The 18,675-nt window shown below is 43.8% G+C and overlaps 1 protein-coding gene across 3 annotated transcripts in view; it reads left to right on the plus strand.

The window, feature by feature from the left end:
* Positions 1–707: 707 nt before the first annotated feature.
* LOC125753124 (uncharacterized) overlaps positions 708–18,675 on the plus strand; it is a 100,982-nt gene continuing 83,014 nt past the window's right edge. Inside the window, exons 1-2 of one of the 3 annotated variants that reach the window (XR_007404179.1) lie at positions 708–5,419; positions 6,997–7,080. Coding sequence is in view for 1 of the 3 variants with exons in the window: in XM_049097895.1 (XP_048953852.1) it covers positions 5,177–5,419 (243 nt within the window). In the remaining 2 variants the exon portion in view is untranslated. The remainder of the gene's footprint in view (positions 5,420–6,996; positions 7,081–18,675) is intronic. The other 2 variants (XR_007404180.1, XM_049097895.1) reach the window with 2 other exon arrangements.

The following is an 18,675-nucleotide window of genomic DNA, read 5'->3' on the forward strand; positions in this document are numbered from 1 at the left end:
CCTCAGTTGGGACATGTCTTTCATTTATCTCATGATTGAACTGTTTTTGTGGATTATATACAGAGATATACTGCCATTTTCATTATATCATATAAAGGATAGATACTATCAACATGATTTATCAGTCTTGGTATCGATCTGATCATCTTGCTGAGGTAATGTTTGTCAGCTTTCTCCGTAGTAAACTGATTCTTTATTATTATTATTAATTATGTTATTATTATTATATTATCAATATTACTTTGACTTTTTCATATTATATTCTGTAGAAGGAAGTTACTATGTGTATTCCGCACATATGAGTGTGAAGGTATGCTCATGAACTTGACGGTGGAATGTCTGCACAAATTGTTTGAAATTCTTCTACATGGGAGATTTCTCTTCATTCTGGGTTTGTTTGTTTCTTTTTCAAAGATTTTTTTTATTTATTTGAGAGAGAGAGGAAATAAAAACCATGATCGAGAGGGGCAGAGGTAGAGGGAGAAGCAGGTTCCCTGCAAAACAGGGAGCGTGCCTTGGGACCTGGATCATGATCTGAGCCTAAGGCAGAAGCTTAACTAACTGAGCCACACAGGTGCCACTCTTCTTTCTTTCTTCCTTCCTTCCTTCCTTCCTTCCTTCCTTCCTTCCTTCCTTTCTTCTTTCTTTCTTTCTTTCTTTCTTTCTTTCTTTCTTTCTTTCTTTCTTTCTTTCTTTCTTTCTTTAATAATAATTTTATTTTTTTATTGGTGTTCAATTTCCCAACATACAGAATAACACCCAGTAGCTCATCCTGTCAAGTGCCCCCCTCAGTGCCCATCACACATTCACCCCCACCGCCCGCCCTCCTCCCCTTCCATCACCCCTAGTTCATTTCCCTGAGTTAGGAGTCTTTATGTTCTGTCTCCCTTTCTGATATTTCCCACACATTTCTTCTCCCTTCCCTTATATTCCCTCACTACTATCTATATTCCCCAAATGAATGAGAACATACAATATTTGTCCTTCTCCGATTGACTTACTTCACTCAGCTTAATACCTTCCAGTTCCATTCACGTTGAAGCAAATGGTGGGTATTTGTCGTTTCTAATGTCTCAGCAAGGTGACCTTCTCTCTCTCTTCATCTGAGTCTCCTATGGTATGAATGTTATTGTTTTAATAAGTGGCTGACTTCCCTACGTCTGTCTCTGTGGTCCATAACCTTTCTTGTTTTTAAGGCTTCCTCTTGGGACTGCATCTCAGTTATAGCATTTTTAACGATGGCCTGACTAGATTTTAGTTCTTTTATTTCTACAGTAAAGGTTTCTCTAGTTTTCTTCTGTGCTCTTTTTCCAGCCCAGCTGCTATTTTTATAATCATTGTTTTAAACTGTAGTTAGACATCATATATGTGTATTGATGAACTTCCTGGATGTGAGTAGACCTCATTTTATTTTATGCAGGTGAATTTCTCCATCTCATTATATTTTCCAGAAAAGAAAGAAGGAAGAAAAAGAAAAACCAAGAAAAACAATAACAGGTGCCCTCCCAAAACAAAAATAAAAACAAAAACAAAACAAAAAAAACAACCGATTATTTTGGCCTGCTTGTTAAAAGATTCTAAATCCCAAAATAGAAACAATTAAAGTGATCCCTGGGTGGCGCAGCGGTTTAGTGCCTGCCTTTGGCCCAGGGCACTATCCTATAGACTCTGGATCGAATCCCACATCGGGCTCCCAGTGCATGGAGCCTACTTCTCCCTCTGCCTGTGTCTCTGCCTCTCTCTCTCTCTCTTTCTCTCTGTTTGTGACTATCATATATAAATTGAAAAAAAATTAAAAAGAATAAACACAATTAAAGTACTATGAAAATAAAAATAAAATATATAAAAGGTACATACATAAAAATTAAAATAAGGCAATTAATAAAAAAGAATCAAAGAAAATAAATGAAAAAAGAGCACAAAGTACAAGGAATCTAGACCCTACTTTCCAGGCAGAGCTAAAGCTCTGCAGGCTCTGTGGTCCAATAACTTGGTGGCAGCAAATGCTCTGTGTGGGATCTGGGGATGGGCCGTGGCGCTGATTGTCAGGTGCACATCTGCCTGGGAGATGCACCTGTGGGGGTCAGAGGCGGGTGGGCATCAGCACATCTGGGCTCAGCGGGTGGCTCTGTGCTGCTCCTGAGACCCGGCCCTGATGGGCGGGATGCAGGTGGGGTCTCTGGGTCCTCTGGCTCTGGGGCAGAGCATCCCGCGCCCCAGTCGGCTGGGGCCTCCAGAGAAGAGCTGCCAAGCCCCTGGGTCTCCGCCGCTTCTCTCAAAACCCTGCGTTTACTCTACCTGTGTCCGAGCTTCTTTTGGTTTTGTTTTTTTATCTCAGATTGTTGTGCCCAAGATTGCGAATCCGAGAAACCACTGAGAAGCCGACACCAATGCAACACATGAGAGTTTATTTACAAGCTTGAGCTTGTGTCCAAGTATACCTGACACAGCAGAGCAGGGACTGGGACCCCGAGTTGGGTTTTACCTTAGTTTTAAGGGCTGGTCTCGGGGTACTCCCGAAGGGCTGGAGCAATACCTCAAGTTCTGTTTACATTTTGATATGGGGCCTTCAAAGGCATTGAGATCTGTTCTAATAGGGGCTTCCTGCCCTTGGCCTGGGCTCAGTTTTTATTCTATTGTGGGGCTTGCTGTGTCCTGACAATGAGCACTCAGGAAGGAAATGACGGATGTGACTCCCTTCTCAGGAGCATCACAGAGAATAAATAATGAGACTGAACCAAAGGAGCACAAGACTTGTGCACTTAGCCATACCAGGCTCTGGGAGGCTGTCCTGGGCTCATGGGTTGGGAGCCTCATCTTGTGAAAATGTCCGCAGTTCCTGAAGCCACCGTCAATTTCAATGTCATTCCTGTCAAGTCATGGTGGCAGATCCTATAAATAGGAAAAAAACCCCATAACATCCATCTGCCCCCACAAATGACCCTGGACAGCAAATCAGTATTGGAGAAGCAGGACAGAGCAGGACGCAGCACTTTCCTATTTCAAATGATGTCACAGAGACAGGATAAAGCAGTGTTGTCCTCGGGACCCCGCCTGGCTCTGTCGGTTAAGCCTCCGACTCCTGACCTCACCTCCGGTCCTGATCTCGGGGTTGTGAGTTCCAGCCCTGGGCTGGTCCATGGATGAGGCCTGATGCCTACTTAAACAAACCAGACCCATGAGGGTTGGTCCCAGCATAAGTTGAAGGAGCAGAACAGAGAGTCTAGAAGGAAACGTGCTCTGATACAACTGATTTTTTAACTTAATTTAAACCCAATTAATTAATGTATAGTGTATTATACTTTCAGAGGAAGAATTCAGGGATTCACCAGTTGGAGATAACCGCATTGCTCGTGACATCACATGCTCTCCTTCATGCCGGTCCCCTGTTATTCCCTCCACCATCCCCTCCCCTGCAGCGACACTCAGTTCGTTTCTTATCGTTAAGATCGGTATTCCCTGCATCTGTGTTCATCTTATTTGTTTTTCCTTCCCTTCACAGATGTTCATCTGCTTTGCTTCTTTAATTCCACCTATGAATGACACCACATGGTCATTCTCTTTTCCCACTGACCTATTTCACTTAAGATGATCCCTCTAGTTCTACCCACGTCATTGCAAATGGCAAGATTTCCTTCTCTTTGATAGCTGAGTACCATTCCTCTCTCTATGACCACCATCTATCTCCCATCCTCTTTATCCATCATCTGCCACAGGGCACCAAGGCTCCTCCCACAGTGTGGCTACTGTGGACCCGGCTGCTGTGGACATTGGGGTGCAGTTGTCCCATATCTCACTGCATCTGTATCTTCAGAGTGAGCTCCAGGCCGTACACCTGCTGGTCGCAGGGCGACTCTATTTGTAACTTGCTGAGGAGCCTCCACACTGTTTCCAAGGCTGCTGCAGCAGCCCGCGGTCCCGCCCACAGTGGAAGAGGGTTGAGTGAGTTTTACAGGACGTGGTAAAAGTCTGGTCCACATTTCATTTCGCGTCCTTTGGGCTCCAATTCCTTCTCCTTAAGTATTTTTGAGGAAACCGGGTGTTGGGCTCCTTTTGAATCAGACGTTTCCGAAGGTAACAGGGCACAGCTGGAGCCTGGAAGGAGGCAGAGGTGGGACCCGGACTGGCATGCTGCCTCCTGCAGCCTCCTGCGGCGTCTGAGCATCCCACAGGGGGTGCCTGAGCCCAGGCACCGCCCAGGGTGTATGCATGCGCAGTAGGCCTCCTCTGCCTGCACTAACAGGAGCCAGCCTGTCCTGGGGAGGCCTGAGGAAGACGTGGGGACACATCCACGCTGATGAGCCACAGCCTCTTCAGAACCTGCGTGGAGCCTTCAGGGGGATATTGGGCAACGTTCACACTGACAGGAGCCCCTGGTCTCCTCAGAATACACAGGTGAGGCTTCAGGAAGATGTGGGTACACACCCACCCTGACAGGAGCCCCTGGGCCACTTCAGGTCCTGCTGGGAGGCTTCAGGAAATTGTTGGCCCTCACCCACCCTGACAGGAGCCCCTGGGCTGCTGCAGGCCCCGCGGGGAGGCTTTAGTAAGATGTGGGCCCGCATCCACGTTGACAGGAGCCCCTGGGCTGCCTCAGGACACGCGGGGAGGCTTCTGAAAAATGTGGCGCAGCGTCCACTCTGGCAGGAGCTAACGGGCCCCTCAGGACATAAGTTGAGTCTTCTGGAAGCTGGGGGCTGCATCCACAGTGACCGGAGCCCGGCCACCTCAGAACAAGCGGTGACGCTTCGGGAGGATGTGGGGCCACGTCCACACAACTGGACGCTGATGTCCTCAGGACCCCTGGTGTAGACTTCGGGACATATGGGGATGCGTCCATGCGGACAGAAGACCCCAGCCTTGTCAGAGTCTGCGGTGAGGCCTAAGAAAGATGTGGATGCCGAATCCACACTGACAGGAGTCTCCAGCCACCTCAGGACACACTGTGAAGGATTGGGATGATTTGGGGCCCCAGTCCATGCTGACAGGAGCCCCCAGCCTCCTCGGGTCTTATGGTGAGGCTGAGGAAAATATGGGGCCACGTCAAGACTGAGAGGACCCCCGTCCTCCTCAGGACCTGCACTTTGGCTTCGGGACACATGGGGCTGCGTCTAGGCTGACAGGAACCCACAGCCTCCTCAGGACCCGCGGTGAGTTTTCTGGGGGACGTGGGGCCATGTCCAGGCTGAGAGGAGCCCCCGGCCTCCTGAGAACCTGCTGTGAGGCTTCCAGAGGATGTGAGGCATACTCCACGGTGACAGGAGACCCGGCGTACTCAGGACCTGCTGACTATGACTCTGGAACACATGGGGCCACGTGCGCACTCACAGGAGCCCGGCTTCCTCAGGACCCCCTGGAGGACACTGGAGGCACCGTTGGGGCCACGTCCATGTCAGAAGGGACTCCTCAGAACCATAGGGTAAGTGAATGGGTAGAATGAATGGTAGGGTCAGGGGAGGGGAGGCAGTTGGTGGTTAGGCTTAGGTTAGATGTTAGGGGTTAGTGATTAAGCTTATGGTTATGGATTAGAGGTTAGGGTGAGGGTTAAGGGTAAGGGTCAGTGGTTAGGAGTTAGGAAGGGGGTTTGGGTTAGGGACAGGAGTTAGAGTTAGGTTTAGGGTTTAGACTTTAGAAATTAGGGTAGGAGGTTAGGAATTAGGGTTTGGGTTATGGTTAGAGTTAGGGTTGGGATAGGTTTGCCTTTAGGGTTAGGGGTTAGGGTGTGAGTTTGGGTTAGTCGTTAGGGTTAGGGGGAAGAGTTAAAGTTAGGGCTAGGTTTAGGGTTAGGGCGAGGGTTAGGTTTAGGATAGGGGTTAGGGCTAGGGTTAGGGTTAGGGTCAGGTCAGGGTCAGGGTATGGTTTTGGAAAAGGGTAAGAGAGGGTTAGGCAGTGGGTTAGGGATTAGTTTTAGGGTACATGTTAGGGTACAGTTTGGGGTATGAGATAGGATTAGTATTAGAGGGTTACGGTTAGGGTACAGGTTAAGGTTAGGAATAGGATTTGAGTACATTAAGATAAGGTTAGGGTTAGAGGTTAGGGTTAGGGTTAGATTTAAGGTAAGGGTCAGGGTTAAGGGTTTAGAATAGGTTTAGGAGTTAGGGTAAGGGTTGGCAGGAAGGTTCAGTGAATGTGTTTCGGTCTTGGGGTTTGTGTTTGGTTTTTGATTAGTGATAATTCTTGTTTAAGGGTTAGGTTACCATTAGGCTTAAGTGGAGGGTTAGGGTTATGTCTCTGTATGGTTAGAGTTTGTGTCTTGGCATGTGCCTGCACTGGGATTCCTAGCATCTTGGGCAGTTTAGTTTTATGCACTCTATTTAGATTTTGGGTTCAAAGATAGCCTGACTCCACTAAGTCAGCAGCCTCCACAGAGAGTCAAAATCCATGCTTCTGCTGGGGTGAGAATAGGCATGGCAGGCTTCTCCTGAGGTGAGCTAAGGAGGGGATTTGTGGCTCTAAAGACTCTGGATTTTCAGTTGCTTTTATGATTTTATCTCTTGTGCACACATGTTTCATCAATACTACCAATTATTATTTTAAACTTTTACTTGAAGTCCTCTTTGTAAACACAGTATGATATAGTATCAGGTTTACCACATAGTGATTCAACCCTTGAATACAATGCCTGGTTCTGGTCAGAGGTGACCTCCACTATGCCCATCCCCTGATTCCCCATCCCCCCCACCTTCCTCTGGTATCTATTAGTTTATTCTCTGTGGTTAAGAGTGTGTTTTTTTGTTTGCTTCTCTCATCCCCCCTCTGCCCCTTTGCCAGTTTGTTTGGTTTCTTAAAATTCACATGTGAATGCAATTGTATGGTATTTGGTATATGTCTTCCTCTGACTGAGTTCATTTAGCATAAGTCCCTTCCACTTCTCCCACGTCATTGTAAATGGCTTCCTTTCATCCCTTCTGATGACCGAGTGATGTCGCAGTGTGTATATTTACCACATCGTCTCTGCCCATTCATTCTGTCGATGGACATCTGGGCTCTATACAGTTTCGCTGTTGTTGACAATGCTGCTACCAACACTGGGCTGCGTGTTCCTCTTCGAATCTACTCAACTACTTTTGTATCCTCAGGGTAAGTACCTAGCTGTGCAATTTTGGAATCATAGGGTAGCTCTATTTTTAACTTCTTTTTAAAAATTTTTTTTATGATAGTCACAGAGAGAGAGGCAGAGACACAGGCAGAGGGAGAAGCAGGCTCCAAGCACCGGGAGCCCGACGTGGGATTCGATCCCGGGTCTCCAGGATCACGACCTGGGCCAAAGGCAGGCGCCAAACCGCTGTGCCACCCAAGGATCCCCTATTTTTAACTTCTCGAGGACCCTCCAGACTGTTCCACAGTGGCTGCACCTTTACTTATTTATTCATGAGAGACAGAGAGGGGCAGAGTTATAGGCAGAGGGAAAATGAGGCTCCATACGGGGAGCCTGATGTGGGACGTGATCCCCCAGGACCCTGGGATCATGACCTGAGCCAAAGCAGATGCTCAATCACTGATGGACCCAGGTGCCTTGCTGATTCAATTTCTTTGCTAGTTATGGGTCTGTTCATATTTTCCATTTCTTCCTATTTCAGTTTTGCACATGTGCTCGTTTGCACATTTCTAGGGATTTGTCCTTTTCTTCCAGGTCTCCCAGTTTGTTAGCGTATAATCTTTCATAGTATTCCCTTATAATTGTCTTATTTTTCTGGTGTTAATTGTTATCTCTCTTCTCTCATTTGTGATTTTATTTATTTAGGTTTTCTCTTTTCTCATTGATAAGACTGGCTAGGGCTTGATCCATTTTCTTAATTATTTTGGAGAACCAGCTCTTAGTTTCGTTATTCCATTCTACTGTTTTGTTTTTTCTGCATTGTTTATTTCTGCTCTCATCTTTATTTTTTCCCTTTTTCTGTAGGCTTTAGGCTTTGTTTGCTATTCCTTTTCCAGCCTCTTTGGGTGTAGGGTTAGGTTGCGAATTGGAGACTTCTTGTTGCTTGAGATAGGCCTGTATTGCTATGTACTTCCCTCTTAGGACTGCCTTTGCAACATCCCAGAGGTTTGGAGAAACATGTTTTCATTTTTTTTTGTTTTAAATTTCCTCTTTAATTTCCTGGTTACTCTATTCATTCTCTAGTAGGATGTTCATAATCTCCACGTATTTTTGGTCTGTCCAATTTTGTTTCTTACTGTCGACTTCCAGTTTCATAGCGTCATGGTCCAAATATGTAAAGGGTGTGATATCAACCTTCTTGTACCTGTTGTACCTGTTAAGGGCTGATTTGTGGGACATGATATGATCTGTTCTGGAGAATGTCCCATGTGCACTTGAAAGGAATGTGTATTCTGCTTTAGGAAGAAATGTTCAGACTATATCTGTTGAGTCCCTGTGGTCCAGTGTGTCAATGTTATTGTTCCCCTGTTGATTTTCTGCATAGACGATCGGTCCATTGCCATAAGTCGGTGTTAAAATCCCCTGTCATTGTATTATTATCAGTGAGTTCCTGTATGTTTGTTGTTAATTGGTTTCTATATTTAGGTGCTCCCATGTATCAGCATAAATATTTAGTTGTTTGAACATTTTTTTAAATGAATTTATTTTTTATTGGTGTTTAATCTACCAACAAACAGAATAACACCCAGTGCTCATCCCGGCAAGGGCGCCCCTCACTGCCCTTCACCCATTCACCTTCACCCACCGCCCTCCTCCCCTTAAAGCATCCCTAGTTCCTTTCTCAGAGTTAGGAGTCTTTTTTTTAAATATTTATTTATTTATGATAGACATAGAGAGAGAGAGAGAGAGGCAGAGACACAGGAGGAAGGAGAAGTAGGCTCCATGCCGGGAGCCCGATGTGGGACTCGATGCTGGGACTCCAGGATCGCGCCCTGGGCCAAAGGCAGGGGCTAAACTGCTAAGCCACCCAGGGATCCCCGAGTTAGGAGTCTTTATGTTCTGTCTCCCTTTCTCATATTTCCCACACATTTCTTCTCCATTCCCTTATATTCCCTTTCACTATTATTTATATTAACCAATTGAATGAGAACATATGTTTGTCCTTCTTCAATTGACTTACTTCACTCAGCATAATACCCTCCAGTTCCATCCACGTCGAGGCAAATGGCGGGTATTTGTCGTTTCTAATGGCTCAGTAATATTCCATTGTATACATAAACCATATCTTCTTTATCCATTCATCTTTCGATGGACACCATGGCTCCGTCCACAGTTTCGCTATTGTGGACATTCCTGCTAAAAACATCGGGGTGCAGGTGTCCCGGCATTTCATTGCATCTGAATATTTTGGGTAAATCCCCAAGAGTGCAATTGCTGGGTCGTAAGGCAGGTCTACTTTTAACTCTTTGAGGAACCTCCACACAGTTTTCCAGAGTGGCTGCACCAGTTCACATTCCCACCAACAGTGTAAGAGCGTTCCCTTTTCTCCGCATCCTCTCCAACATTTGTGGTTTCCTGCCTTGTTAATTTTCCCCATGCTCACTGCTGTGAGGTGGTATCTCATTGTAGTTTTGATTTGTATTTCCCTGAGGCAAGTGATGCAGAGCATTTTCTCATGTGCATGTTGGCCATGTCTATGTCTTCGTCTGTGAGATTTCTATCCATGTCTTTTGCCCATTTCATGATTGGATTGTTTGTTTCTTTGGTGTTGAGTTTAAGAAGTTCTTTATAGATCTTGGAAACTAGCCCTTTATCTGATACGTCTTTTGCAAATATCTTCTCCCATTCTGTAGGTTGTCTTTTAGTTTTGTTGACTGTATTCTTTGCTGTGCAAAAGCTTCTTATCTTGATGAAGTAACAATAGTTCATTTTTGCTTTTGTTTCTTTTGCCTTCGTGGATGTACCTTGCAAGAAGTTACTGTGGCCAAGTTCAAAAAGGGTATTCCCTGTGTTCTCCTCTTGGATTTTGATGGATTCTTGTCTCACATTTAGATCTTTCATCCATTTTGAGTTTATCTTTGTGTATGGTGAAAGAGAGTGGTCTAGTTTCATTATTCTGACTGTGGATGTCCAATTTTCCAACCCACCATCTATTGTAGAGACTGCCTTTCTTCCAATGGATATTATTTCCTAATTTATCAAATATCAGTTGACCATAAAGTTCAGGGTCCACTTCTGGGTTCTGTATTCTGTTCCATTGATGTATGAGTCTGTTTTTGTGCCAGTACCACACTGTCTTGATGACCACAGCTTTGTAGTACAACCTGAAATCTGGCATTGTGATGCCCCCAGATATGGTTTTCTTTTTTAAAATTCCCCTGGCTATTCGGGGTCTTTCCTGATTCCTCACAAATATTAAAATAGTTTATTCTAACTCTCTGAAGAAAGTCCATGGTATTTTGATAGGGATTGCATTAAACGTGTACATTGCCCTGGGTAACATTGACATTTTCACAATGTTAATTCTGCCAATCCATGAGCATGGAATATTTTTCCATCTCTTTGTGTCTTCCTCATTTCTTTCAGAAGTGTTCTATTGTTTTTAGGGTATATCATTTACCTCCTTGGTTAGGATTATTCCTAGGTATCTTAAGCTTTATGGTGCAATTGTAAATGAAGTTGACTCCTTAATTTCTCTTTCTTCAGTCTCATTGTCAGTGTATAGAAATGCCATTGATTTCTGGGCATTGTTTTAATCTTGCAATGCTACCAAATTGCTGTTTGAGTTCTAGCAATATTGGGGGGGATGGTTTTGTGTTTTCTAGTTAGAGTATCATGTCATCGGAGAAGAGGGAGAGTTTGACTTCTTCTTTGCCAATTTGAATGCCTTTATTTCTTTTTGTTGTCTTACTTGCTGAGGCTCAGGACTTCCAGTACTATGTTGAATAGCAGTGGTGAGAGTGGACATCCGTGTCTTGTTCCTGATCTTAGGGGAAATGCTCCCAGTGCTGCCCCACTGAGAATGATATTTGCTGTGGGTTTTGCGTAGATGGCTTTATGATGTCGAGAATGTTCCCTCTATCCCTACTGCTCTGAAGTGTTTTGATCAGCAATGAATGCTCTATTTTGTCAAATGCTTTCTCTGCATCTAATGAGAGGATCATATGGTTCTTGGTTTTTCTTTGCTGATATGATGAATCCCATTGATTGTTTGATGAGTGTTGAACCAGCCTTGTGTCCCGAGGATAAATCCTACTTTGGTCATGGTGAATAATTTTCTTAATGTATTGTTGGATCCTATTGGCTAGTATCTTGTTGAGAATTTTTGCATCCATGTTCATCAGCGCTATTGGTCTGTAATTCTCCTTTTTGGTGGGGTCTTTGTCTGGTTTTGGTATTGAGGTGATGCTGGCCTCTTAGGATGAATTTGGAAGTACTCCATCTCTTTCTATCTTTCCAAACAGCTTTAGTAGGATAGGTATGGTTTCTTCTTTAAACGTTTGATAGAATTCCCCTGGGAAGCCATCAGGCCCTGGACTATTCTTTCTTGGGAGGTTTTGGATGACTGCTTCAATTTCCTCCCTGGTTATTGGCCTGTTCAGGTTGTCTATTTCTTCCTGTCCCAGTTTTGGTAGTTTCTGCCTTTCCTGGAATGCGTCCATTTCCTCTAGATTGCCTAATTTATTGGCATATGGCTGTTCATAATATGTTTTTAAAATCGTTTGTGTTTCCTTGGTGTTGGTAGTGATCTCTCCTTTCTCATTCATGATTTTATTTTATTTTTTTTAAAGATTTTATTTATTTATTCATGATAGTCACAGAGAGAGAGAGAGGCAGAGACACAGGCAGAGGGAGAAGCAGGCTCCATGCAGGGAGCCCGACGTGGGACTCGATCCCAAGTCTCCAGGATCACGCCCTGGGCCAAAGGCAGGCGCCAAACTGCTGCGCCACCCAGGGATCCCACATTCATGATTTTATTAATTTGACTCTTCTCTCTCGTCTTCTTAATAAGGCTGGCTAATGGTTTATGTATCTTATTGATTATTTCAAAGACCAACTCCTGGTTTGCTTATCTGTTCCACATTTCTTCTGGTATCGATTTCGTTGAGTTCTGCTCCAATTTTAATTAACTCTCTACTGTTGGGTATAGGATCTATCTGATGTTTTTTCTCTAGTTCCTTTATGAGTAAGGTTATCTTTTGTATTTGAGTTCATTCCAGTTTTTGAATGGATGCTTGTACTGTGATGTATTTCCCCCTTAGGACTGCTAATGCTGCATTCCAAAGATTTTGTACGGTAGTATCTTCATTCGTATTAGTTTCCATGAATCTTTTTTATTAATAAATAAAAAATTAATATTAACCAAAGAGGTAAAGGATCTATACCCTAAAAACAATAGAACACTTCTGAAAGAAATTGAGGAAGACACAAAGAAATAGAAAAATATTCCATGCTCATGGATTGGCAGAATTAACATTGTGAAAATTTCAATGTTACCAAGGCAACGTACACGTTTAATGCTAACCCTATCAAAATACCATGGACTTTCTTCAGAGAGTTAGAACAAATTATTTTAAGATTTGTGTGGAATCGGGATCCCTGAGTGGTGCAGCGTTTTGGCGCCTGCCTTTGGCTCATGGCATGATCATGGAGACACAGGATCGAATCCCATGTCAGAATCCCAGTGTAGGGAGTCTGCTTCTCCCTCTGCTTGTGTCTCTGCCTCTCTGTCTCTCTCTCTGTGTGACTATCATAAAAAAAAGACTTGTGTAGAATCAGAAAAGACCCTGAATAGCCAGGCGAATTTTAAAAACGACAACCATATCTGGGGGCATCACAATGCCAGATTTCAGGGTGGACTACAAAGCTGTGATTCAAGACAGTGTGGTACTGGCAAAAAACAAATAGATCAATGGAACAGAATAGAGAACCCAGAAGTGGACCCTCAACTTTATACTCAACTAATATTCAATAAAGGTGGAAAGACTATCGATTTGAAGAAAGACAGTCTCTTCAATAAATGGTGCTGGGAAAATAGACATCCACATGCAGAAGAATGAAACTAGACCACTCTCTTTCACCAAACACAAAGATAAACTCAAAATGGATGAAAGATCTAAATGTGAGACAACAGACCATCAAAATCCTAGAGAAGAACACAGGCAACATCCTTTTTGAACTTGGCCACAGTAACTTCTTGCAAGATTCATCCATGAAGGCAAAAGAAACAAAAGCAAAAATGAACTATTGTGATTTCATCAAGTTAAGAAGCTTTTGCACAGCAAAGGATACAGTCAACAAAACTAAAAGACAACCTACAGAATGGGAGAAGATATTTGCAAAAGACGTATCAGATAAAGGGCTAGTTTCAAAGATCTATAAAGAACTTCTAAAAATCAACACAAAAGAGACAAAGAATCCAATCATGAAATGGGCAAAAGACATGAAGAGAAATCTCACAGAGGAAGACATTGACATGGCCAACATGAACATGAAAAAATGCTCTGCATCACTAGCCATCAGGGAAATACGAATCAAAACCACAATGAGAACCACCTCACACCACTGAATGGGGTTAATTAACAAGGCAGAAACAGCAAATGCTGGAGAGGATGCGGAGAAAAGGGAAGACGCTTACACTATAGGTAGTAATGTGAACTGTTGCAGCCACTCTGGAAAACTGTGTGGAGGTTCCTCAAAGAGTTAAAAATAGACCTGCCTTACGACCCAGCAATTGTACTCTTGGGGATTTACCTCAAAGATTCAGATGCAATGAAACGCGGAGACACCTGCACCCCGATGTTTATCGCAGCAATGTGCACAATAGCCAAAATGTGGAAGGAGGCTTGGAGTCCTTTGAAAGATGAATGGATAAGGAAGATGTGGTTTATGTATACAATGGAATATTCCTCAGCCATTAGAAACGACAAATACCCACCATTTGCTTCAACGTGGATGGAACTGGAGGGTATTATGCTGAGTGAAGTAAGTCAATCGGAGAAGGACAAACGGTGTATGTTCTCATTCATTTGGGGAATATAAACAATAGTGAAAGGGAATATAAGGGAATGGAGAACAATTGTGTGGGAAATATCAGAAATGGAGACAAAACATAAAGACATAAGGCATAAAGGTATCTTATGCTTTTGGGTGCAATTGTAAATGAGATTGACTCCTTCATTTCTCTTTCTTCAGTTTCATTGTTAGTGTATAGAAATGCCATTGATTTCTGGGCATTGATTTTGTATCTCGCAATGCTACCAAATTACTGTATGAGTTCTAGCAACCTTGGGGTGGAGACTTTTGGGTTTTCTAGGTAGAGTATCTTATCATCGGTGAAGAGGGTGGGTTTGACTTCTTCTTTGCCAATTTGAATGCCTTTATTTCTTTTTGTTGTCTGATTGGTGAGGCTGGACTCCCAGTACTATGTTGAATACCAGTGGTGAGAGTGGACATCCCTGTCTTGTTCCTGATCTTAGGGGAAAGGCACCCAGTGCTTTCCCATAGAGAATATTTGCTGTAGGCTTTTCGTAGATGGCTTTTAAGATGTCGAGGAATGTTCCCTCTATCCCTACGCTCTGAAGTGTTTTGATCAGGAATGGATGCTCTATTTTGTCAAAAACCTTCTCTGCATCTAATGAAAGGTTCATATGGTTCTTGGTTTTTCTCTTGCCGATAAGATGAATCACATTGATTGTTTTACGAGTGTTGAACCAGCCTTGTGTCCCAGGGATAAGTCCTACTTGGTCATGGTGAATAATTTTCTTAATGTATTTTTGGATCCTATTGGCTAGTATCTTGTTGAGAATTTTTGCATCCATGTTCATCAGGGATATTGGTCTGTAATTCTCCTTTTTGGTGGGGTCTTTGTCTGGTTTTGGAATTAAGGTGATGCTGGCTTCATACAATGAATTTGGAAGTACTCCATCTGTTTCTATTTTTCCAAACAGCTATAGTAGGATAGGTATGGTTTCTTCTTTAACCGTTTGATAGAATTCCCCTGGGAAGCCATCTGGCCCTGGACTTTTGTGTCTTGGGAGGTTTTGGATGACTGCTTCAATTTCCTCCCTGGTTATTGGCCTGTTCAGGTTTTCTATTTCTTCCTGTTCCAGTTTTGGTAGTTTCTGCCTTTCCAGGAATGCGTCCATTTCTTCTAGATTGCCTAATTTATTGGTGTATGGGTGTTCATAATATGTTGTTAAAATCGTTTGTATTTCCTTGGTGTTGATAGTGACCTCTCCTTTCTTATTCATGGTTTTATTAATTTGAATATTCTCTCTCTTCTTTTTAATAAGGTTGGCTAATGGTTTATCTATCTTATTAGTTCGTTCAAAGAACCAACTCCTCGTTCCGTTGATCTGTTCCAAAGTTCTTCTGGTCTCGATTTCCTTGAGTTCTGCTTGAGTTCTAATTAACTTATTCTTCTGTTGGGTGTAGGATCTATCTGCTTTTTTTTTCTCCAGCCCCTTTACGTGTAAGGTTAGCTTTTGTATTTGAGTAGTTTCCCGTTTTTGAATGGATGCTTGTACTGTGATGTATTTCCCCCTTAGGACTGCTAATGCTGCATCCCAAAGATTTTGAACGGTTGTATGTTCATTCTCATTAGTTTCCATGAATCTTTTTAATTCTTCCTTAATTTCCTGGTTGACCCTTACATCTTTTAGCAGGATGATCCTTACCTCCACGTGTTTGAGCTCCTTCCAAACTTCTTGTTGTGATTTAGTTCTAATTTCTTTTTTTCATTTTTTATTATTATTTTTAAATTTATGATAGTCACACAGTGAGAGAGAAAGAGAGGCAGAGACACAGGCAGAGGCAGAAGCAGGCTTCTAGCACCGGAAGCCCGACGTGGGATTCGATCCCAGGTCTCCAGGTTCATGCCCTGGGCCAAAGGCAGGCGCCAAACTGCTGAGCCACTCAGGGATACCTTATTTCTAATTTCAAGGCATTATTGTCTGAGTATATGCAGGGGACAATCCCAATCTTTTGGTATCGGTTCAGACCCAATTTGTGCCCCAGTATGTGGTCGATTCTGGAGAAAATTCCATGTACACTTGAGTAGAATGTGTATTCAGTTGAGTTTGGATGTAGAGTTTGTTCTGTAGATTTCTGTGAAATCCATCTGGTCCACTGTATCATTTAAAGCTCTCGTTTCTTTGGAGATGTTGTGCTTAGAAGACCTATCAAGGGTAGAAGCGCTAGATTGAAGTCACCAAGTATAAGTGTATTATTATCTAAGTATTTCTTCACTTTGGTTATTAATTGGTTTAAATATTTGGCAGCTTTCACATATGGGGCATATATATTGTTAAGTCCTCTTGTTGGATAGATCCTTTAAGTATGATTTACTGTCCCTCTTCATCTCTCACTACAGTCTTCGGGGTAAATTTTAGTTTATCTGATATAAGGATGGCTACCCCTGCTTTCTTTTCAGGACCATTTGAATGGTAAATGGTTCTCCAAACATTTATTTTCAGGCTGTAGGTGTCCTTCTGTCTAAAATGAGTCTCTTGTAGACAGCAAATAGATGGGTCCTGCTTTTTTATCCAGTCTGAAACCCTGCGCCTTTTGATGGAGTCATTGAGCCCGTTCACATTCAGAGTTACTATCGACAGATATGAGTTTAGTGTCATCATGATATCTATTCAGCCCTTGTTTTTGTGTATTGTTCCGCTGAACTTCTTCTTACAGGGGAATTTTAAGAGTCCCCCTTAAAATTTCTTGCAGAGCTGGTTTGGAGGTCACATATTCTTTCAGTTCCTGCCTGTCTTGGAAGCTCTTTATCTCTCCTTCCATTTTGAATGAGATCCTTGTTGGATAAAGTATTCTTGGTTGCATGTTCTTCTCATTTAGAATCCTGAATATATCCTGCCAGCCCTTTCTGGGGTGTCAGGTCGCTGTGGAGAGGTCTGCTGTTATCCTAATGCTCCTCCCCATAAAGGTCAGGGATTTCTTGTCTCTTGCTGCTTTAAAGATCTTTTCTTTATCTTTGGAATTTGCAAACATCATTATTAAATGTGGAGGTGTTAGACAGTTTTTATTGATTTTAGGGAGGGATCTCTCTATTTCCTGGATCTTAATGCCTGTTTCCCTTCCCAGATTAGGAAAGTTTTCAGCTATGATTTGCTCAAATACATATTTTGAACCTCTGTCCATTTCGACACCCTCTGGAACCCCAATTAAACGTAGGTTTTTCTTCCTCAGGCTGTCGTTTATTTTCCTTAATCTGTCTTTCTGGACTTTTAATTTTCTGTCTCTTTTTTCCTCAGTTTCCCTCTTTGCCATCAACTTGTCTTCTATGTCACTCACTCGTTCTTCCACCTCCTTACCCTCGTCGTTAGGACTTCTAGTTTGGATTGCATCTCATTCAATTGATTTTTACTTTCTGCCTGATTGGATCTAAATTCTGCAGTCATGAGTCTCTTGAGTCCTTTATGCTTTTTTCTAAAGCCACCAGTAGCTGTATAATAGTGCTTCTGAATTGGCTTTCTGACATTGAATTGTAATCTAGATTTTGTAACTCTGTGGGAGAGAGGACTGTTGCTGATTCTTTCTTTTGAGGTGAGGTTTTCCTTCTAGTCATTTTGCTCAGTGCACAGTGGTCAAAAACAAGTTGTATTGGGAAAATGAGAAAAGGTGAGGAGAGAAAGAAGGAAAGAATAGAGAAAAAGAAAAAAGGAAGAAAGAAGGAAAAAAGAATAAAAAGAGAAAGAAAAAGATAGAAAGGGGGGAAAGGGTGGGGGAAGCAATCAGAAATAAAAAAAAAACATGGGGGAGTATCTTCTGATTCTGTATACTTTAAGTCCCTTGACTTCCCCTGGAACTTGTCCGTCTAGCTGGTCTTCTGGGGGAGGGGCTTGTTATGCTGATTTTCAGATGTTAGCCCTTTGGGGAGCTGCTCTGCCCCCTGCCTGGTGCAGGGCTCAGTGGGGGTTGTTAACCCTGTGAGGCCCCAGGAGGAACAATCCCAGTGGCAGCGGCCAGCTCTGGAAACCTGGATTCAGGGCCCCCAGTTACTCCATAGCAGTCCGTCTGCAGGGCCAGGAGGCTCCGGGGCAGGGCCTCTGATCTGCTCAGTTCTGGGCAGGAGAGTCCTTGCTGTCCTTGGCCCCCCCGGCCTCTGCCTGTCCTGGGCGAGGCCAGATCCTGGGCTGTGTACAAGAGCCCTGTCCTCTGGGGCCTGCGCTGTTGGATTCGCGCTCCCGGCCATGCAGCCGCCTCTCCGCCAAACCGCCTCCCCAGCCCCTCTGAGCTGCTCATGGAACCTCACAGCCCCCTCTGCCTGGAGCCTTTTCCTCTGCCCTAGGCGGTGCCGCCAAGCCCCTCCCAGGGTCGTGCAGCCCCTTCGGCACAGAGCCACCACCCGAGCCCCTTGGAGCTGCTCTGGGGTCAATGCATGTGCCCTGTACCCCTTAGTGAGATCAGTGCACTCTCCTGGGAATGCAGGTGTCTGTTAGTGTCCCAGGGAACCCGAGGGCATCCCCACCCTCCAAGGTCCTGCTCTGACTCCCTGCGGGCCCAATTCCACCCTGGAAGGTGGTGTAGCTCCTGCTTCTCTGGGACAGAGCTCTCCTGACCAGGGGGCACTCGCTGTGGCCATAGCCTGGCTCTTTGCAGGGCCCCTCCCCTTGGATGCCCTTTGTTTCTTTATTTCTTTTCCCCCGTCTTCCAACCTTGATAGAAGCACAAACTTTTCATACTGTAGCATTCGATCTGGTCTCTTTTTAAATCTCAGGCTGAATTCGTAGATTTTCAGGATGATTTGAAGGTTACCTAAGTAATTTGGTGGGTACAGG

This window comes from Canis lupus, chromosome 20 (genome assembly GCF_003254725.2).
Source record: "Canis lupus dingo isolate Sandy chromosome 20, ASM325472v2, whole genome shotgun sequence".
In the NCBI taxonomy this organism is placed as follows: domain Eukaryota; kingdom Metazoa; phylum Chordata; class Mammalia; order Carnivora; family Canidae; genus Canis; species Canis lupus.